The 21,190-nt window shown below is 54.3% G+C and overlaps 2 protein-coding genes across 2 annotated transcripts in view; one reads left to right on the top strand and one right to left on the bottom strand.

Annotated features, from left to right (window-relative positions):
• TXNDC16 (thioredoxin domain containing 16) overlaps positions 1-281 on the bottom strand; it is a gene marked incomplete at its 5' end in the record, with an annotated part of 29,996 nt that extends 29,715 nt beyond the window's left edge. The window contains one exon of the mRNA XM_082282852.1: positions 113-281. Coding sequence (XP_082138978.1) covers positions 113-281 — 169 coding nt within the window. The remainder of the gene's footprint in view (positions 1-112) is intronic.
• Positions 282-6,158: 5,877 nt separating this feature from the next.
• Positions 6,159-19,995, top strand: GPR137C (G protein-coupled receptor 137C). Its single transcript, XM_082283336.1, has 7 exons — positions 6,159-6,564; positions 13,830-13,873; positions 14,497-14,725; positions 17,079-17,228; positions 17,739-17,861; positions 17,956-18,071; positions 18,930-19,995. The coding sequence occupies exons 1-7, from the start codon at positions 6,232-6,234 to the stop codon at positions 19,075-19,077; spliced, it is 1,143 nt and encodes a 380-aa protein (XP_082139462.1). The 5' UTR covers positions 6,159-6,231; the 3' UTR covers positions 19,078-19,995.
• Positions 19,996-21,190: the final 1,195 nt, after the last annotated feature.

The following is a 21,190-nucleotide window of genomic DNA, read 5'->3' as shown; positions in this document are numbered from 1 at the left end:
GGGCTTTAATGTCCCCTCCAACCCAAACCATTCCATGATTCTGTGATTGTTCCACTCCCACCCAAGCCTTGCTGAGCCCCCAGGCTGATGTAAATTCCCATTAAACACGTACCACTGGGGGTGAAAAAAGCCAGGGATGCTTTCCCAGCTTCCAAGCCACTGAAATAGTGCTGGGGGCTCAGCTCCTGCTGCAGGCCCACGCTCCCACTCCTTGGGATGGAGGAGGCACACAAGAGCAGGAAAACAAAGGAAGAAACCCATCTGTCCTTTTGGGCTGACATGGCTGTTCCCAGCTACAGGCACAGGAGAGTCACAACTGGGGGAAAAATAAGAAAAAAATAAATATATAATACATAAACACAAACAAACACATATAAGAGAGTTTCTCTGTTTTAGTCTCCGTTACACGACTACAATTTCCAGCTGTGGAAATTATTATTAATACAACACAAACATCTTGAGGAAATTATGAATTAGTCACTCAATCCACAGGTGACTCAGACAACTGCAAAGAGGACAGCAGAGGCCACTCTCTTCCCTCTGAGTGGCACCTTCAAGTGCACAGACCCTCAGTGCTTTCAGCTTAGGGCTTGCTTTTCTTCCCTCCTTTTTATTTCTTTTGAGTCAAACAAAAATTCCATGCACAGGCAGCGCAGCAGTGACAGCATCATCCACAAACCCCCGCCCAAACTGTCTCGATTCCTGCTAAAAAGCTCCGAGGATGCCAACAGAATTTATGTGGCCCTGAAAGGTGTTTGCAAAGGGATGGGACATGCTGAGGTTGCCAAAAATCAAAGGGCCACTTGAGATTCAAACAGGAGACCTCCTGTTCCAGTGCAAAATAGAAATGTGCATCTTCTGGCACTTGTTTCTGGTCAGAGTGAGGAAGAATTTTGCAGGTATATTTATAAAGATTTGGTAGCTGAAGCCCTCAGCATGAGGATGTGGTGCTGGTGCTTCAGGAACACATGTTCCAAATTATTTTTTTTATAGAATAACTGATTTCTCTCTTATATTTATAAGGATTTATGTAACTTAAATGGATGCTATTTTTATATATACTGCTGGGTTCTTCTCTGTGATCAGACGTTCTATACAATTTAACCTTTAAAGGATTAATTTAAAAGTTTAGATTACCTTGGACCTAAAATATGTGTAGCAATAAGTCAGACAAGAATTCTGTAAAATCTCTTCTGCTCCTGGCTACTGATTTTGCCACTTCTCAGTAGCCACCTTGACTTTCCCAGAGAATACATATACTAAGTGTGAATTTTCCTGAACAGATTGATTTTGATGGGAAGTCTCTAGGGTGCCTCTAGGATGGAACAAGACGATCTTTAAGGTGCCTCCCAACCCAAACCCATCTGGGATTCTGCTCACTTCACGCCGTGGCAGATGATGTGAGGAGGTTAAAGAGCCCTAAGGATGAGAAGCCACCTTCTTCCCACTCCATTCCTTCCCAGCCTGCTCCTCAGGGATTGGCCTCTGCTGCTGGAGCGTGGCTGCTCCCTGCTCAACAAAGGGACAAAGCTGGAACTGAATCCATGCAGAATTTGCATCATGAGCTGCAGCTGCTTCCCTCAACAAACACCCCTGTGTCCATGGGCTGTCATTCCCTCCAACACCCTGCCAGAGGATGTCAGCTCACCACGGCTGCCCTGGGATCAACCCAAGCTCAAACACTCCAAAAACAAGCAGGGAAAGACCCTCTGCCATGCTCCAGGAGTGAGGAGTTACTGACAGCCAGGCACACTCAGCCTTCACAGGCTCCTTCTCCCAGAGCTGAGGGGTTTGGATCAGGCCTGAAGGCACAACAGAGGTGGAAACACATGAATTTTTTTCTTTTCATCTCAAAATCTCCAGTTGTCTCCTTTCCAGCTTTGGGCAGTGTCAGGCATTTCTGGTCCCGTGCCCTCCCATCTGTTCCCCTGGCTTACAGAGGGGACAGGGATCAGGCTGGGGGTGGGGGGGATGTTTATTAAATGACAGACTTGGCTACGGCAGGATGGAAAAATAAACACAATCCTGGCATGTGGGAACGAGCCCAGGCCAAATGGGAGAGCTTACTGTCAAGGAAGGAAGAGGAGCAGCCTCCAAGGACTCATGGATGTCACAGGATTATACCTGGAGGAGAGGGTCAGCAGTTTAAAACATAACTCCAGCTGCCAAGGAGAGCTCAGAGCCCCTTGCAGGGCCTAAAGGGGCTCCAGGAGAGCTGGAGAGGGACTGGGGACAAGGGATGGAGGGACAGGACACAGGGAATGGCTTCCCACTGCCAGAGGGCAGGGATGGATGGGAGATTGGGAAGGAATTCTTGGCTGGGAGGGTGGGGAGGCCCTGGCACAGGGTGCCCAGAGCAGCTGTGGCTGCCCCTGGATCCCTGGAAGTGTCCAAGGCCAGGCTGAATGAGGCTTGGAGCAGCCTGGGACAGTGGAAGGTGTCCCTGCCCATGGCAGGGGTGGAATGAGATGGGATTTAAGGTCCCTTCCAACCCAAACCATTCTGGGATCCTGTGAAAAACGTGTGCTCACCCTCTCCCTACTCATGTCCTCTCACCTCCTCATCACTCCACCCTCCCAGCAGCTTCCCTCTGTTCCTCATCAATCCAGACCTGAATATTCAGCTTTTAGGACATTTCCTCCGTCACCTCTTCCCCATCAATGGAAAATTAACACCCTAGGGCTGGAAACAGCCAGAACCCTGTGCCACTGACACCTGCAGGATTGCCAGAGATGTGTGAAAATACCACGGATGTGTGAACCAGCTCTGTGTCACTGCTGGGAAATCTTAAGCCCATGGACAAGGGACAGCCTAGCACAGCACTGATGGATGCCAGGCCTGGCTCATGTTTCCACTGTCATAATTCCAAGACAGAGCCAGGCAAGGTGGTTAAGGTCACTGTAGGTGACCTGAAGTGAAACCAAATCCACCAGAGACACCCAGCACAAACTCTTGTGGGGGTATAAATTGCTTGTGCCACATCAGTTTTGCTTGGGAACCCCTCAGTGGAATCCAGGGGCTGGGATCACCTCTGATCCCAGCTGCTTTCCCTGACACTTTTCCTCACACAGATCCCAGCTGCCAAGATTTATCACTGAGGAAGCTGAGCTTCCTCAAAGGAGGATACGTGGGGTGGGATTTAAGAGTCACAAGACATGGATGAACTGCTGTCCTAGTGGAATTATGGACTGCACAGCCAGCTGGTACCATCTCCATCATCCACAGGCTTCCCTGAACTCAGAAGAAACACCATCAGCCCGAATTTTAATGCCAGTGATATAAAATCTACACTTTACATCTTGTCCAAATATCCTCACAGAATCCCTGAATGATTTGGGTTGTAAGGGACCTTAAAGAGCAAAGTTCCACCCCTGCCATGGGCAGGGACACCTCCCACTATCCCAGGCTGCTCCAAGCCCCATCCAACCTGGCCTTGGACACTGCCAGGGATCCAGGGGCAGCCACAGCTTCTCTGGGCACCCTGTGCCAGTGTCTCCCCAGAAATACACTGCACTGCTGCTCTGAGTTCATTTGATCCCATTCCATCATCTCCCAGCCCTCAGCTGGTAAGTTTCAACTCCTAAACCCCGAGTATTTAGGATGTTCCTAACGGAGTCACTTCAAGCTCTCCTGTGCTGACGGACCCAGATAGGTCTCTCTTTGCAGCAGGACACTCACCCCACACCCAGCTGGCACAGATTTTTGGCAGGATTCTCGCCTGCCTTCCACGGCCTTCTGGCAGCACTTAACCAGTGAGCTGCTCTCCCAAATTTCCTCGCGGGAAGGACACGAACCAGACCCCAAATCCATTGGAGCTGACTCAATCCCTTAGCTACAGCAGGGTGGACAGGCTGAAGCTCTCTCTCCAATTCAAATGGATGTCCCAGCACAAATATCCCTCCTGCTGCTGCTCCAAAACACAAGGCAGAGCAGAACACTGATGCTCTCCCTGTGTTTTTGTCTGTGCAAACAAGTTTCCTTTAGGTGATCCAGAAAAATGACAGAATTTCTCAGGTTGGAAAAGACCTCTAAGATCATTGAGTCCAAGCATTCCCCAAGGGGAAATGGCTTCCCACTGCCAGAGGGCAGGGATACATGGGATATTGGGAAGGAATTCCTGGCTGTGAGGGTGCTGAGGCCCTGGCACAGGGTGCCCAGAGAAGCTGTGGCTGCCCCTGGATCCCTGGCAGTGTCCAAGGCCAGGTTGGACAGGGCTTGGAGCAGCCTGGGACAGTGGGAGGTGTCCCTGCCCATGGCAGGGGATGGAACCAGATCAGTTTTAAGGTCCCTTCCAACCCAACCCACGATTCCTTCCCTGGAATTGTATTACCTTTCCTACTACTTTTCCTTCCCATCCCTGCTCCAGACTTTTCCTACGCAGCCGACAAATTAATTATCACAAACCCATGATAATTGTCACAGGTTCATTAGCACTACCCAATTTGCTGGCACAGAGCTCAACCCAACTCCTTTCCGATTTTCCAAAGGTAAGTTCTTGGACACAAGTGATTTGAGTAGGGTGGAAAAGCTGCAATTCCCCAGCGTTTGGAGCTGGAATAACAGTGAGATGCTTCTCCAGAACTTTGGAATGAGCCTGCAATTATGGGACTGAAGTAACTACCAGCCCCTTCCACCCACTCCATCTCCCTACTGCCTACAGGGGCACCTGTGGGAGCACCTTGAACACAGGGATCCTTCTCTGGGAGACATCCAAGTGCATCCTAGCCTGCTGCCCAGTGTGCTTTGCCTGGATTTTTGCAGTGATGCTCCCACGCTGCCCCTTATCCTGCCACTTCCAGAAGAGCTTCACTTTCATTTTCACTTCCAGGTCCAACTTCCCAGCAGTTGGGTCTCACTTGCTATCCAAGGCTGCAGGAGGGACATGCTGCAGCCTTTCCCTCTGCCCACACTCAGGAGAGGAGGGCTTTGATTCCCATGGACAGCACACAGCCTGCAGCATGGAACCATGGAATCTTATAGGATTTTTCTACGACCAACGATTCCAACCATTCCCCCAGCACTGCCAAGCCCATCACTAACCCATGTCCCCACGTGCCCGTGGTTCGTGAACACTTCCAAGGATGGTGAATCCACCACTTCCCTGACAGCATCACCACCTGCTGGAATCACCACCTGCTGAATTCCACCACGTCCCCGGTGGAAGCAGCATCACCCACTGCTGCTGCCCCGCTGCCCCGTTCCGTCTGTCCTTGGGGACCCCGAAATCCCTGGAAAACAGCCGGCATCGGACGCAAGCTCCGGACGGCTTAGGGCCGCCACTTACCTGGTGTTCCGAGCGTTAATGCCGATGTCCTCATCCCTCCTCCGTGGTGCTAGGCCAGCATCCCGCCCCGGGCTGTCCCTCTGGTCAGTGGCTTGGCTGCACGGCTGGAACACCCGGGATGCCCAAACCAGCGCTGGTGGGTCTGTGCCAGCCCGGCGATGGGACCCCTGAGCCGAGCGAGGCCTCTCGGTATCCTCCAGCCGGAGCTGAAACCTCTTCGCAGCGCGGGTCCCTGAGTTATCCCTGGAAACACGGGGATGGCCGCCTGCATGGAACAGACGGTCTGTGAGCGGCACCCGGGCATCCCCACACCGCCACGGACCCAACCTGCAGCAGGCATGTTCCCGCACCCCGACTCTGCCTGCGGCGGTGCCCAGATCCCCGCGGCACCTCCGGGGGGCCCCTCAGCGCTCCCCTCATCCCTTCGCCCCTCCCTCATCCTTCTCCTCTCTCATCCCTCTCCGTCCCTCTCTCACCCCTCGCCGCCTCTCAGGGAAGGAGGAAGTGATGGAGAGCGGGCGGCGTCGCCAACCCAAGAAGCAAAGCGGCGGCGCGGCGGGGGCGTCGCGCGGGTGATTGACAGGCGGCGCCGGCCAGTGGGAGCGGCGGATGGGCGCGGCGGGGGGCGGGGCCGGCGGGCGGCCAATGGGGGGCGCGCGCCACCGCCCCTCAAATCAGCGGGCTCAGCCGGCTGTCCCCGGCACGGAGTTGTTTGGCGGCGGGCGGGCGGGCGGTGCAGCCGGGCGGGCGGGAGGGAGAAGAAGAAGAAGGAGGAGGAGGAGAAGAAGGAGGAGGAGGAGGAGGAAGAAGAAGGAGGAGGAGGAGGAAGAAGAAGAAGAAGAAGAAGAAAAGAAGAAGTGTGGGGGGGAGGCTCCCCTTTGTTGCATGGGGGTGTCCAGCCGGGGCTGAGGGAAGGCAGGGAGGGGGTCGGTGCCTCCCGCTGCCCCATGGCCCTCGCTGAGGGGGCGGCCGTGCCCTACGCCGTGGAGCTGGGGCTCACCGTGCTCCACACGGCTCTGTACGCCGCGCTCTTCCTCTTCGCCTACCTGCAGCTCTGGCTGCTGCTCTACTACCGCGAGCGGCGGCTGAGTTACCACACACTCTGCCTCTTCCTCTGCCTGCTCTGGGCAGCCCTCAGGACCACCTTGTTCTCCTTCTACCTGCAGAATTCCCTGCAGGCCCTCCGCCTCCAGCAGCCCTTCGCCCACTGGCTCCTGTACTGCCTGCCCGGCTGCCTCCTCTTCTCCAGCCTCTGCCTTCTCAACCTCTATTTCGCCGAGGTAAGTTTTGCCTTTGGGCAAAACCTCTCCAAAATTCCCTTTCCCAAACCTCCACCCTGCGGGACACCGGGGCTGGAAGCTCCTCTTCAGCCACCTCTCCGAACTTGGAGCGCCCTGGAGCCGAGGCTTGGGGGTGGGATGGGGATGTGAGTGTCCAGGTGAGGCTGGGAGGCGATCCTGGGGCTCTGCCCCCGCTGAGGCTTTGGGACAGGCTGGGGGGATGCAGGGCTATGCCCTGGATCCCGGCTTGGACGGAGGCACAGGGATATGCCCTGAATCCTGCCTTGGAGGGAGGCACAGGGATTGTGCCCTGAATCCAGCCCTCAGTGCAGACTTTGGGACAGGCTGGGGGCATGCAGGGTTTGTGCCCTGAATCCAAGCCCGGGGGGAGGCACGGGGATTGTGCCCTGAATCCAGGCTTGGGGAGAAGCACAGGGATTGTGCCCTTAATCCAAGCTTGGGGGGCGGGGTGGGATTTGGGGGGGATGGTGTGAGCTAAAAGTGTGCCCGAAATCCCAGCATCAGGGGCTTGGGGTGCAGGGCTGTACCCTGACTGCAGACCCCGGGGTGGGGGGGGGATATGCACATGCCCTGAATTTGGGATTTGGGGGTGCAGGGAGATGCCCTGCTCCCAGGTGGGGTTTTCCTCTTTGCAACCCAGACCCACGGCAGGGGTGTTTGTGGAGGGGGGGGGGGCATCACTTGAGGGACTGTTTTGCATCTTGTTTTAATTGATTCCCCTTGTGCAAAGGGGACCAGAAAGTGGCAGCAGCAGGGGCTGCTCTGGCCTGGAGTGATGCCAACCATTACGTCACCAGCCAGAGCCTCTTCTGCTATTGTTGCTGCGCTCCCTCCTTCTCTCCATCGCTCCGCTGCGAACCGGGCTTGTTGTTCCGCAGCTTGTCAGACAAAAAAACCCCGAGATCCCTCACACAACAGCCCGGGGAAGCTGAGGGGGGCCCCTTCCCAGCACCACGATCGCTGCTGGGACGGTGCAGAGCCGCTTGTTATTGTCACCGAGCTGTGTCCCTGCTTTTCTGGGTTTCCCATCACTCGTGTTGTGATTTTTTTTAGCCTCCTTCCCTTAGTCCTTCCACTTGCCTTTATCTCCTAAAGCCCTGGCTCTCCCCTCCCCATCTTCCTCCTGAATATCTTGTTTCTGCTCCAGTTTCTCGTGAGCAGCCCTCTGCTCGCCTGCCTCCCCGGTTCGCTGCCTATTTATGAAACAAGTCACCACTTTTTTTCCTTCCAGCTTTGTTGTTGTTGTTGGGATTCTTTGCTCTGCAGCTCTCAGCTGTTCCCCAGCCTCACAAAGGAATCGCTAGCACACAGCGAAATCGCTCCGTCGCTCCGATGTGTCACCCACGGGAGTTATGATTTCATTTTCCCCAGGACACCAGCATTCACATGATACTTGGAGCAGTGGGGTTGTTCAGCTGTTTGGGTTCTTTCCCCCCTCCCTCTTTTCTCCCAATAAACACCTGGAGGCTTTGGGGGGTGAGCTGCCTGTTGCAAAAGCTGTCGGAGGTGTTGTTGATGGAGTGGCAGTGGAATAACAAATGGTGCATAGAGTGCACAAATCTGTCTTGTCTGCTCAAGGGAGCCTGACCTCCCAATTGCTCCAGCCAGGAGGGGTTTGTGTCCCTGGAAAGGCAGGGATTCTGTGCTCTGCTCCACAGAGTGGCTGGATTTCTGTTTTCTTCTAGGTCACTGGATTTGACAGCAGATTTGCCCCTCTGCAGGCTTGTTTAAAGGTCCTCTTAAAGTAAATCCAAATAGATTCCCAGGCTTCTCCTCCTCCCACGATATCTGTTTTTCAGTGAACTCTGCATATATCCCACTTCTTTCTCCTTGAAGACCTAGAGCCAAGGGAAATCCTGTCTGAGGAAATAAGAGCTGCGAATCTGGAGTGGGGAAGGATAAAGTGACTTGTGAAAATGGGTCTGCTTGCTCAGCTCCAGGGAGGGCCTGACGCTTCCCTGGTGCCACCAGGAGGGGTGTCCATCATTCTGTGGGGTTTTTGGGTTATCTCAGTGGTGAAGCTCCAGCGATTTGGAGAAAGAGGGCAGCTGGATGGGAAGCCTCTGGTGCTTTCCTGGCTTCCATGATCTAGAGGTGACTGGTGTGTTTATTGGTGTGACTCCAGCAGAACGTGCCCATCCATTCCCACTTTTTAAGGGCCACTTGGCAGCAGCCTGTGGAAAGACACTGGGCTTCTGCTGGCCTGGGGGTGGCTTCCTGATCTGAGATGTCCTTGGATAAAAGCATGGGCTGCTGCTGTGCTGAGGGCCTGGCTCATTGTCCCTGTACACAGAGCCTCCTTTGTGGAGATGCTGGAGAAATGGCATCTGGGGAAGAAAATGGCCTGTGCTGTTATTCAAGCTGATCTTGCTCGATTTACGGGGCTCCTCAGGCTGTGTAGAGGCTGGGGATGGAATGGTGGTGGGGAAGAAGCTCCAGGGAACAGATACCCATGAAGATGCGGCATTGCTTAATGCTCCAGGCTGTTTTGGGGCTGAAATTCAAATTTGCTAAACTGTCTGGTGTTCCTCCTCTCCGTGGGGACAGGCTGTCCTCTTCCTGTCCCATCTTGGCCCTGGAGATTCCTGAGGGGATGCAGAGACCTGACAGAACGAGTGTGGGATGTGTATTTCTTTTTCACAGAATCCCAGAATGGTTTGAGTTGGAAGGGACCTTAAAGCTCATCCTATTCCACCCCCTGCCAAGGGCAGGGACACCTTCCCCTGTCCCAGGCTGCTCCAGCCTGGCCTTGGACACTTCCAGGGATCCAGGGGCAGCCACAGCTTCTCTGGGCACCCTGTGCCAGGGCCTCCCCACCCTCATGGGGAAGAATTTCTTCCCAATATCCCATCAAACCCTGCCCTCTGGCAGTGGGAAGCCATTCCCTGTGTCCTTTTATTCCAGGCTCTTGTCCAAAGTCCCTCTCCAGCTCTCTTGTAGGCTCCCTTGGGATACTTTTTCCACCTGGAACATCAAAAGGTGTAATAATGCCTTTAGCTTGGGAGCATCTCTTCCTCAGCCTGTACTAGAACGAGTCCTTTCCTGGGAATCTGGAGTTCACAGTCCATCAGGTCAGAATTCCTCAGATCCACTCCCAATCTTGCCTCAATAGCTCAGATTTCCAGTCTAGGATGTTCCTTTACCTTGCCTTTGGAATAGCTCCTGTGCTGCCAGCTGCTTGAATAATGCCACCTTTCCCAAGAGTCTGCCACTTCCAGCTTTTCCCCAGGTCTTTGTCAGGAGCATGCTGCATGGAGATGGAAATACATGGAGGCAGCTCAGGATATTTAACCTGGAGGAAAGAAAAGGAGGCTCTGGGGGGACCTCCTGACTCTCCACAACTCCCTGACAGGAGGGTGCAACCGGGTGGGGGTTGGGCTCTGCTCCCAGGGAACAAGGGACAAGAGGAAAAGGCCTCAAGTTGCACCAGGGGGAGGTCTAGATTGGATATTAGGGAAGATTTCTTCATGGAAAGAGTTGTCAGGCATTGGAAGGAGCTGCCCAGGGAGGTTTGGAGTCCTGGAGGTGGCACTCAGAGCTCTGGGCTGGTGACAAGGTGGGCAGCAGGCGCAGGTTGGACCTGATGGTCTTGGAGGTCTTCTCCAACTCAAATGATTCCATGAAATGCAGCCACAACAACCTTGATCTTAAGGACCTTCCTGAGCACTTGGCACCCCTGCTTGTCCTGGGAATCAGCAGCTGGCACAGGGATGAGTAAGGAATGTTGGCCTGGTGGGACTGATGGTGTGGCCAGAGCCCTTCACCTGTGTGTGTTTCTCTAAGTGCTCCATCTGATGAGATGACATCAGCCCTTTCATCTCTTCCTGCTCTAATTGCCCTGCAGCAGACAGGCATGGAAAGAGCATCCAGCCTGGGAGATGCTTGCCTTTACAGTCCTGGGTCTTCTCAGATGGAAAACTGGAAAAGTCTCCATCCTTCAATTCCCTCTTTCACCTTCCCTGTCTCGCAGACACCTGGCAGTGCCCTCTGCCTCGCAGGGACAGCTGGTGAGGGATCGCTGAAACCCCAAACTGCTGCATCCCATAGCTGCTGATTCCCCTGTTTCCCAGATGAACAGGTGGCCGTGCTGGGGACCAGCTATTCTAGGAAAGGAGGGAACATGCAAAGTTGCAGCCTGTGTCCATGATGGCATGGAATGATCTCGGTATTAATGAGGATGGTGAGAGATCCTCAGGGAGAGTTCCAGCTTTTCCTCTGTGGGCTGAGGGGGGGTTTGCACGCTTGGTACAAGGTGTGATCCCAAAATAGTCTGTGCTGTGCTCCCATTATCTCGTGTGGTGAGAGAAGGGATCTGTCTGGGGATGCTCCTGCAGCTGAGCTGTGCTGGGGCAGGGCACGGCTGTGTCTTGTACCTGCAGAGCCCAAACTGGTGCTGCCTTTATGAAGCAAAAGAGAATTTGATTCCAGTGGGCAATGACAAATTCCTGGGTCTTTCAGATCTGTTGATAACAGCCTAAGTGCTGTTAGGGTTAAGATCCTGCCTTGTGCAGGTACCGGGAGTGGTCCTTGGATTCATCTGTGGGATGTGTCACTTATCTTCCCTTAGCAGCTGTGACACCTCCAGTGCACCTTCTAAGGGTGAGTGTGTCTCTTGAACAGACCCTTAGGGGCTCCCTGGGCTGTGATATGAACAAGGAAATCACTTTTATGGGATAAATCCTCTCATCACAAATCCAAAAGCCTCTGGCATCACAGGGGGCTTTGGGGTCTGTAACTCGTCTCAGCCTCACCTTCTGGCTCATGTGGAATGCTCAGGGGATCCATGGCTCTGGAAAGGCACCCGAGTATTCCAAACTGCTGTAAAAGACTTGTTCAGGAGTAAATGTTCCCAGTCCTGCTGCTCTGGGCTGCTGAGACCTCTGTTCCCTGTTTTCGTGCTTGACTTCTGGAGCTGGGCTCAGCTCAGATCCGAAGGAACTGTTCAGTTTGCAAGGATTGCTGCTCACAGCTTGGCCTACTGCGCCTGCTGAAGCACAGGGGTCTATTCTTCCTGTTTTTCTGAAGAACAGGATCGTTCCTGAGCTCTCTGGGCCGGATTTTTCACAGCAGAACCCTCTGCCTCGGCCGTCCTTGGGCTCAGAGAGCAGCAGAGCCTCGTGCAGGAGGCTCAGAGCTTGTCTCAAGGATAAGAACCCAGAGACACCCTGTGCACACTGGTGGTGCCACCTCCTGACCCAGTCCCTGGGAAGGAAAAGCAACCTTCAGATAACTTATCAGCCTTAATAACTAAAACCACCAACACAGTGGTGTCTGCTCCCTTCCTGAAGTTATAGGAACAACTATCCAGGGGCTAATAAAAGTGTGAGGCTGGAGCTGTGGTCTCCCTCTGCTTTCCATGGCAGTGGGCCAAGCATGAGGCTCAAATTGCTGTTGCACTCTTAACCCTGACTCAGCTTTGTGTTCCTTAATCCCCGGGGCTGCAGGGGAGGCTTTGGGGACAGAGTCCTGCCCAAAACAGCATCTTCCTGTGAGCCAGGGGTACTTCCCTGCTCAGCTGAGGGGCTGTTGCAAGCTGAGAACACAACATTCCCAGCTGGAATACAAGCCAGGGGCTCTGCAGTGCTGCTCAGAGGCTGAGGTTACAGACAGCTCTTCAGGGAGTCACAGCAGGAGTACAGATTCCTCCATGGATTTCCATGCTGCTGGAATGGGTGCTGAACCAGGAGTTTCCCAGCTGGATGCCACCGATGCTTGTTTTGACAGGACAAGAGGAAACAGCCTCAGGTTGTGCCAGGGAATATTTAGACTGGATGTTAGGAAAGAATTCTTCACTGGAAGGGTGGTCAGGTGTTGGAACAGGCTCAGGGCAGTGGTGGAGTCCTCATCCCTGGAAGTGTTTAAAAAAACACGTGGATGTGGCACTTCAGGGCATGGTTTAGTGGTGAATGTGGTGGTGCTGGATTCATGGTTGTGCTGGATGACCTTGGAGGGCTCTTCCAACCTCAGCAATTCAGTGATTCCATGACACTCCCAAAGTGCTTGAATGTCACCTACAGGCAAACGATGGAGGATTCAGGGATATTTCTGTTTTGGAGTCACCACATGGCCCTTCCAAGGCCCAGTTTCCTGTGTAACTCAGATGAGTTTTAGGGCTCAGAGAGGACTGTGCCCCACTCCTGCACTTGTCTGGGCCAGGACAATGGGATAGAGAACATTCCTGAGGCTGGATACCTCCCTCTGCTGAAGAGCCATGTCTCACTACCCACTAAATTGAGCTCGTCCTCCCTCAGCCTTGGGAAGGGAAGGCAGGCAGTGGAAGTGACTCTTGGAAGAGAATCACTGAAGCTGTCCAATGTCCTTTGAAATGCTTGGAACCACTGCAGTGGCTCAGACAAGCCTCAGATCCTGAAATGTCTCTGGAAATCCCGTTGGCAGCAGCCTGATTCCTGAAGCTCATGTGCCATTTCTACCTCCGTGCTGACTTGGAAGCAAGAGCCAAGGAATCCCACCAGGATAAAAGCTGACTAAGGATGCCTGGGAGGAGATGAGTGATCCTTCACTGCTGACAGGGAAGGCTCCTTGTGGGAGAAGAGAAACTGAACCTCCACACCTGTGCAGTGATCCCACAAGTACAGGTGGGATCTGTCTGGATGTGTCTCTGTCTCTTCCCAAGTTCCTTCAAGGTCTCTAATCAGGACATGAGCTTTGCCTGTGGCTGAATGTGACCCCAGCTCTGGGATCCTTCCTGATGGGGTCTGTACCTGGAGCTGGTCACAACCCAGTTCCTGCCATGGCTGTTTTCCTGACCAGTGTGAGCACTGCTTCCCTGTCCCTTTGCAGCAGGAACTCCCATCTGAGCTGTGACTTGGGAGTGTCTGCACCTTCCTAAACTGTCCCTACTTCTCTAACACGGAAATCCAGCGTGGCTGAGGTCCTAAAACAGCCCAAAACACTGGGAAAAGGAGATGTATTTTTTAAGGACTTTAATGACTTTTAAGTGCTAAACTCCCTTCTTTTTTTTTTAAGTCTTTAAGGTGTGGTGTTAAAGTGCTTTTCAGATATGGGGTGTTAAATATGTTTATGGTTGTTGGCTACCTGTATTTGGGCTGGGCTTGTACAAGGAAAAAAGTACCAGTCTTTGGGGTCCAGAGCAAGACTTGATGCTAATAAAAAATCCAGAGTCCTTGGAGATGTCCAGCTCTGGCTCCCTCTTTTATCTCTTGACCAATTTGAAAGGAAACTGTAGGCTGTGTAAAATAACCCTGTGCAAATCTTTCCTGCAGGTCATATTCAAAGTGAAATGTGCAGCTGAATTCAACAAGTACAAGTAAGTGCTGCTGTCCTGACCTTCCCTTCAAAGCTGGTCCCAGGGGAATGGGGGGGAATGGGGGGGTCAGGCCCCAAAGGCTGAACAGAGCTCTAATTCCACCCCTGTGCTCTGACAAAGGAGCAGAGCTCTGCCTTGGAGCAGGACTGGGAGTGTCAGGGGTGCCAAGGGAGCTCAAGCATCCCAGTTCCCCTGGGTGAACTCTTAGGGTTGCTCTGAGCTGTCCCAGCCCAGGAAAGATGTGCAGAACAAGGCTTGAGCAATGGGTGAGCCCCAGGTTTGTGCAGCTCAGGTGCTTCCCAGGGAAACCCAGGGTGGAAAATGCAAGCTCCAGTGGCTCTCAATAAAGGAGTTGCAGTGGTTGTGATGACTCATGGCTTATTGACTGGAGTTAATGCAGAGCTGGAGCAACACTTAAAATCTGCAAGATAAGAACCTGACTGTCAGAAGATGAGTCTTGTAACTCATGACTGCTTACGCTGCTCATGTGTTATGAGAGCAGCTCCAGCAAATCCTCTGCAGCCTTGGGCTGCCAATACAACCCCTGAAATTTGCTGGAAGGGATGTGCAGAATGAACCTGGACTTGCCTCAGTCACCATTTTTCCCCTCACCATCTCTCCAGGGTCCTGTTGTACTTGGGCTCCATCCTCACCAGCCTCCTGTTCCTAGTTGTGAATTTAACCTGTGCAATGCTGATCCACGGCGAGGTCCCGGAGAAGCAGCTGAGGTGGACGGTCCTGGCCCGGGCCCTGGTCAATGACAGCCTCTTCATCCTCTGCGCCATCTCCCTGGCCTGCTGCATGTGCAAGCTGGGAAAGATGTCCTCAGCCAACGTCTACCTCGAGTCCAAGGTGGGTGAATGCCTTGGGAACTCCCACTGGGACTGCTCAGCTGGATCTGGGTGTGCTCACTCAGGGCAGCGCTGGCCTGGTGGCACCTGAGCTGCTCTTGCTCAGATTCTCCTTCTGGTGGGGAGGTGGCAGTTCTTGGATTCCTCCCTCCACAAAGTGCACGCTCCTGCTGTGGGAATGACGTTTCCTGCATGTTTTAGGGGAATGCTTTGTCTGCAGCTTTGGCATAACACATTTATGAGCTGCTTCTGCTTTTTAGGCACAGAAAATCCTGGGTTTGCCTTGAAGAGAGGGCTCTCTAAGAGCAGCAGATGCAGTTTTTGCTGTGTATTTTACCTGTGGTGGGTGTGTCATGCTTCCCTGCAAAGGGAATCCCCCAGAAATCCAGCTTTAGCTGGGCTCTGCTTGGGCAGGATGAGATGTCCTGCATGAGATGAGCATCTTGGAATGGGAGGAGAGGTTGCTGTAGGTCCTGTCCCAAAGCAGCACGGGTGAGGGCCTGAACACACACAGCTCTTTTCCAGCAGGTGGGAGAGTGGAAAAGCCACACCAGCAGTGTCGCAGGAGGCTGCAATCAGCGTCCACTTGAGTGCCTGGAAACATTTAGAGGAAAAACCAGAGCACCTGAGCACAGCCAGTTGAAGCTGAGGCCTTCTGTAGGAGATGTCTGGCTCCTTAAGCAGCAGGAGGGCATCGGTGGCTTCCCAGAATCCAGGATGTGTGGGCTGGGACTGGTGTCCTACCTGGCTCCTGTGACAGCTGTCCAGAGGCTGCAGGTTGCATCCAGGTCTGCAGTGAGCCAGGAGCAGGCAGGAGCAGAGAACCTGCTCCCACCCCTGCTGGCCTGGGCCTGGTCTCCAGCTCTGACTGGCTCTGGACACTCATTAACTCACCCAGTTCCCCCAGTGCAGGAGCTTCCTCTCCTCACATGCCCGAGGCTGCCCTTGGCCGGTGCTCCAGGGAAGCTCTCCACTTGGATACTCACCCTGGCTGTCTGCTAAAGGTCTCTGCCTCCCTCCCCTGCCTTGGGGGCATTCCCTGACGTTGTGTGTGGGAAACTGCTGCAGAAACAGGGTGGGGATGAGCAGAAATGTTCCACAGATGCCCCAGAACTCAAAGCCACGCAGCAAGGCTGGAGGCTGCTGCCTCCACACTGAAGGTGGGGAAGTTGGAGCCATGGGAAAGGCTGGACTGCAGCCAGCTCCTGTCCTGTGGTCCTTGTGAGCTGGAGACTTGCTTCAGCAGCCTTTGTACCTCATTGTGCTGGCCTGAGCAGCACGGGCTCACCACCAGTGACAGCAGGATGTGTTCTGGGCTTCGGTGCTGTCACTTGTCTGTTGGCACCTCTCTCCTACTGACTCTCTCAAGATACTGTCCTGAGCTCCGAATCTGGGAAAGCAGAGCTGGGATGTGGAGCAGGCCAGAGAGATGAGCTTCCCCAGCAGATTCTCTGCTTAAACACAAAGGCAGCTCAGGTGCTGAGGGGTGTTTGCCCCCTCACTGGCTTGGTGCCTCCCAGCAGTCATTGAAGGGGATTCATGCATGGATTTAACAAGGACTAAGTTTGTCCCAGAACGGTTTGGGTTGGAAGGGATCTTAAATCCCATCTCATTCCACCCCTACCATGGGCAGGGACACCTTCCACTGGCCCAGGCTGCTCCAAGCCTCATTCAACCTGGCCTTGGACACTTCCAGGGATCCAGGGGCAGCCACAGCTGCTCTGGGCACCCTGTGCCAGGGCCTGCCCACCCTCACAGCCAGGAATTCCTTCCCAATATCCCATCTATCCCTGCCCTCTGTCTGTTTGAAGCCATTCCCTTGTCCTGTCCTTCCATTGTAAATGGTGCCTCTCCATCTTTTCTGTGGGCTCCCTTCAGGAGTTCAAGCTCCGGGACTCTCTGCCCACCCCAAATGTTTGGGCTTCTTTTCTAGACAAACACCATGAAATGCTGGGGTGCTGAGCTGCTGCAAGTGAAACTCCTCTGCAGGGTCTGATGGGGTGTAAAGCAGAAGTTGATTTTCCTGGGGGTTGGTTGTTGGCCTTGTGGAGATTCCCAGAGGAAGGCAGGGGGTGCAGCAGCATCTCCCTGGACCCCCAGTTTGGAGCTGACTAAGTCCTGCCAGTGACACTCCAGTGCCTCAGATCCTTCCCTGCTCCCAGGCAGCTCTGGCTGTGCAGCTCCTGCAATGAACTCATCACATGAGAAAGCTCTTACCCAGCTCTGAATATTTTAGCAACAACATACAAATGTTCTGGGTCATTCTTGGCTGCACAGCTGTTCATGCATTTAAGGGAACGGGGAAGAACATCACAGCTCTGTATTACAACTCCTTTTATTTCTTCCTGTCCTAGGGAACATCTGTCTGCCAGGCTATTCTGGTGGGATCTGTAGTGGCCCTCCTGTACTCCTCAAGGGCTTGCTATAACCTGGTAGCTGTGGCCATATCTCCAGACAATGTTCCTGGTCCTTTTAACTATGGCTGGGACAACCTTTCAGACAAGGTGAGTGTGTGACCCCCAATCCAGACCCAGTGAAGTGAAATGCAGTCACTCCTCATCCTGTGAGGGTGAAAAGAGGGCTCTGGGGGGTGTGAACACCCACATGAGCTGCCCTTCTGCTTTCAGAAGCTCTCTCCACCCAGCAAACCTGAGTCTTCCTCTCTCCAGCCACTTCTTCAGGAAGGATTCCCTGTTGTGCTCCTCCCTCTCAGCCTGCCAACTCTTCTTTTGAGGGAGAGGAGGGACAAGTCAACTAGAGCAGAACAGCAATGCTTAATCAGGCGTGGCTGTGTGTGAGGGAGAGCCACTGGTGTGGGGAGCGAGCTCCCAGTGCCCTGGTAGCACACTCTGAGCAGAACCAGCTCACCCAAACCAGAGCAGCAGGCAGGTGAAGGTCACTGTGCTGCTTTAGGGACTCCTGCCTTTGGAGGGTTTCTCTGCACTCCCAGTTCCAGCTTTTGGGAGCTCTGTGAGTGGCTAGGATGACACAGACCCTCTGCCTTGTGCCCACAGGTGCACGTGGAGGTGAGCAGCGAGGAGTACGTGGTGTTTGGAGTGGTCCTGTTCCTCTGGGAGTTGGTGCCAACCACTTTTGTGGTGCTGTTCTTCCGTGCTCAGAGACTGAGCCAGAACCTGGTAGGCCTGGGCAAGTTCCTCTGTGCAAGGAGGAGCCCCTGGGGTGACTCCTGGGAATGTTTTGGTTCTGGCCTAACTCCTTTCTCCTTGGCAGACTCCAGCAGGGATGGTCAACAGCCACAGCTACAGCTCCAGGGCCTATTTCTTCGACAATCCGAGGCGCTACGACAGCGATGATGACTTGTCACGGCTCGGGGGCAGGGAAGGAGGGTGAGTAAGGGTTGTGCTGCTGCTCTGCTGCCCTCTGGGGAAGCAACAGAGCTCCTGGCTTCTGCTCCTAGGAAAAATTTTGGTGGAAGAGGGAGCTTGGGCAAGGTGGATGGGGCAGGGAGGCTCTGACAGACCTTTTGTTCCCTTCTGCAGCTCACAAGGAGCTGTTTTTATTGGGCAGAAGTGACCAGCTCAGAGGTGGATGTGCATGGTGCTCACAGGTAGTGATTGCACACAGGAAATCTCATTCAGGAGGGCTGGGATCCATTTCAGAGGGCTCTGAAATGATCTCCAGAGGGGTTTCTCCTCTGGGAAGTGAGAGCTGGTGAAGTCCTGGGAGGGACCTGGCACAAAACTCTGCAGGAACCTCTGGTGTGGATGAGAATGGTCAGGTATCCCCAGCAAAACTCTTCTGAGGCATCCTGGCAGCCCTGTCACCCGTCATCACGGAATGGTTTGGGCTGGAAGGGACCTTAAAACCTTGTTCCACCCCATGGGCAGGGACGCCTTCCACTGCACCAGGTTGCTTCAAGCCCTGTGCAGCCTGGCCTTGGAATACTTCCTTTCCACTTCACTTCCGAGTCCCTCACTTGCTGCCCAGGGGTGTAGTGAGCAGTTCAGAGGTTCTGGCTCTTCTTGACCAGTGTTGTGGGGCCTGGTGCTCTTGTTCTTGTAGCTGTCTCATCAAAGCCAAGTTCCTTGGAGCTATTGTGCCTTCAAACTTTGACACCCTGACCAGTGCTGGGAGCAGAAGTTTGGCGGAGCGAAATTATTCATCCCTGAAAGTCCATGCTTGTTTTTTCTGTCTCTCCTGCAGCTTGGCCACCCCTCAGTCTGTTTTTTCTGTCTCTCCTGCAGCTTGGCCACCCCTCAGTGCTCGGGCTGCTACGGCTCCCTGGCTGGGACCGACAGCGGGAGCGCCGCGGACAGCGCGCCCTTGCTCTGCGCCGCCGGCGGCTCGGAGATCAACCACCACCACAGCTCCCACCCTGCCCCACAGAACTGAGGAGGCTCCCTCTCTTCCCAGAGTGGCACTCATGTATAGGATTGTAACCTGGTTTTCCTCTTTTCCTCCTCTCCCCCCAAAGCATCTAACTCATGACACAAACATTCCACTACCTGCCGCAGCTGCGCGCGGGACTGAGCCCAGGGCTGCAGGCAGTTAAGTCAGAGAACTGTGACTTTAAGGTACCATGTAGCAAAGTGAAGCTGAACTCTCTGGAAGCTTTTTTTTTTCCTTGGTCTGGTCTTCAAGATGTTGGCAGCTAAATGCACCAGAGCTTCCTCACTAGAAAAGAAACATCAAATGCATATTTGCACTTTTATCTGCACACTTGGAAGGAACGAATCTTGCTCGGGCTGTGCTTGGCCTGAGACTGTTCTAGTTACTCTTTTAATTGCACATGCAGAGCTGGGAGAGGCACTGTCTTCCTGCAAAGACGTGTTCCCTGAAGGACTCTGCATCCTGCCTCCCTGGGAGCGGGGAGCTCTGTCCGGGCAGGGCTCCCGGTGCTGGATGCTGGAGTTTACTGTGCCATATTCCCACCTGGCAGGGCTGGGTGAGGCCTCGGGGCTCGGGGGGGTCTTGCTCTGCCTGCTGGTCCCACCTGGCTGCTGCCCTGTCCTACCTGGGCCTGCGGCTCAGAGCTGAGTGAGGTCAGCGTTCCTGCTGGCCTCGTGAGCACCCCGCTGGCCCGTGGCTGAGGGACAGGGCTGGCTTTTCCCTGCAGGGAGAGGCTGGAGCTGGCTCAGCAGGAGTGTGTGTGCAGGAATGTGTGTGAATCCAGGGCTGCTGCACCCGCTGGGTGCCGGCCCTGCTCGCCCTCCTCGATGCCCACAGTGGGGCTCCCCTCGTCCCCCTCAGTATTAAATTGCATTTAGCAGATAACCAAGAGTTTTAACCTGAAGTGAATGTGAACTGCTGGGTCCCCACTGAGGTGCAGGGGGTGTGTGGCTGCCTGTGGCACGTTGCTGTTGCAGAGGGAAGGGGCAGAAACCACAGGGATCTGATCCCTGGGCTCCTTGCTCTGCCCTCCCACTGCCCCCAGAGCTGTGGAGTGCAGGGGGGGGGGGTGGTGCTGGGTCAGGCTGGGAGAGGTCCCTCTGTCTTTACTTAACCAAAATAGCCAAGTTTGACCTGGCCTGGGCTCTTGGAGATGAGGCTTGGTGTTATTCCTGGCTTGTCCCTGAGCCAGCCGCGGGGATGAGCGGAGCAGCTGGGGCTGAGGGCGCTGGTGCAGGGAGGGAGCTGCTCTGACCGTGGGGCCAATCCACCCTGGGACTGCGTTTAACCTGCCCTGTGCTGCTCCACCCCCGCTGTGACGCTGGGGGCCAGGGAATGCCGTGCTAGGACAATGACCTGGGAGCTGCAGAGACGCGGGGCAGCCTCGGTGGTGAGAGCTGTGGGTGAGAGAAACGCCAGCCCCGGGGCAGCCCCGGCCTCTCCCCGCCAGCCTGGCCCCGCTCACCCCGCTGTCACTTGTCCCACTGCCCACACGCCGGCCCTGTGCGTGGCCTCTGCTCTCCCTGCTCACCTCCTGCACTCGTGTTGGCCCAAAAAAGCAGCAAGTCCTGCTTCTTCTTTGGAGAAGGCAAAGATGGCAACTCTCAGCACATCCCTTGCTCGAGTCCCTGCCCCAGAGCTCCACCCCGGCTGCTCCCCTGTCTCCTGGCAGGAACAGGTCGCTCCATCTCAATCCCTGCTTGGCTTATGGCGAAGCTGGTGAAGGGCCAGGCACTGTCACCCTTCCTTCTGCTGCCATAAGTCTCCAAAGACAGCAAGTGACACTCGTGGCCCCTGTTCTTGCTTAAATTCCAAAGCACTAGGAGCACTTTAAGTTTTACTTTGGAGGGAAAGGAGTGTAGTGCAAAAAAAAAAAAAAAAATTAAAAATACTACAAAATCCAAGGGCTACAGGCTCATTGTTCCTCTTGCACTGAAGCACACACCCACACTACGATCTTCCTGGATTTGGGATGGCAGGTCAGGGCAGTGAGCCTCGTTGCTGATGGACCCCTGAGCGACTGGCCAAGCGTTTGGGTTTTACTCCTTTGTCCGGTGGATTCTGAACTGGCCGCTCCTCCCGGGGCCGGTCCCGTGTTTTACTGAAGTAATTTATA

Source organism: Coloeus monedula (assembly GCF_965178545.1).
Source record: "Coloeus monedula genome assembly, chromosome: 6".
NCBI lineage: Eukaryota > Metazoa > Chordata > Aves > Passeriformes > Corvidae > Coloeus > Coloeus monedula.
The sequence above is the reverse complement of the archived record's forward strand: the minus strand, read 5'-3'. Positions and strand labels throughout refer to the sequence as shown.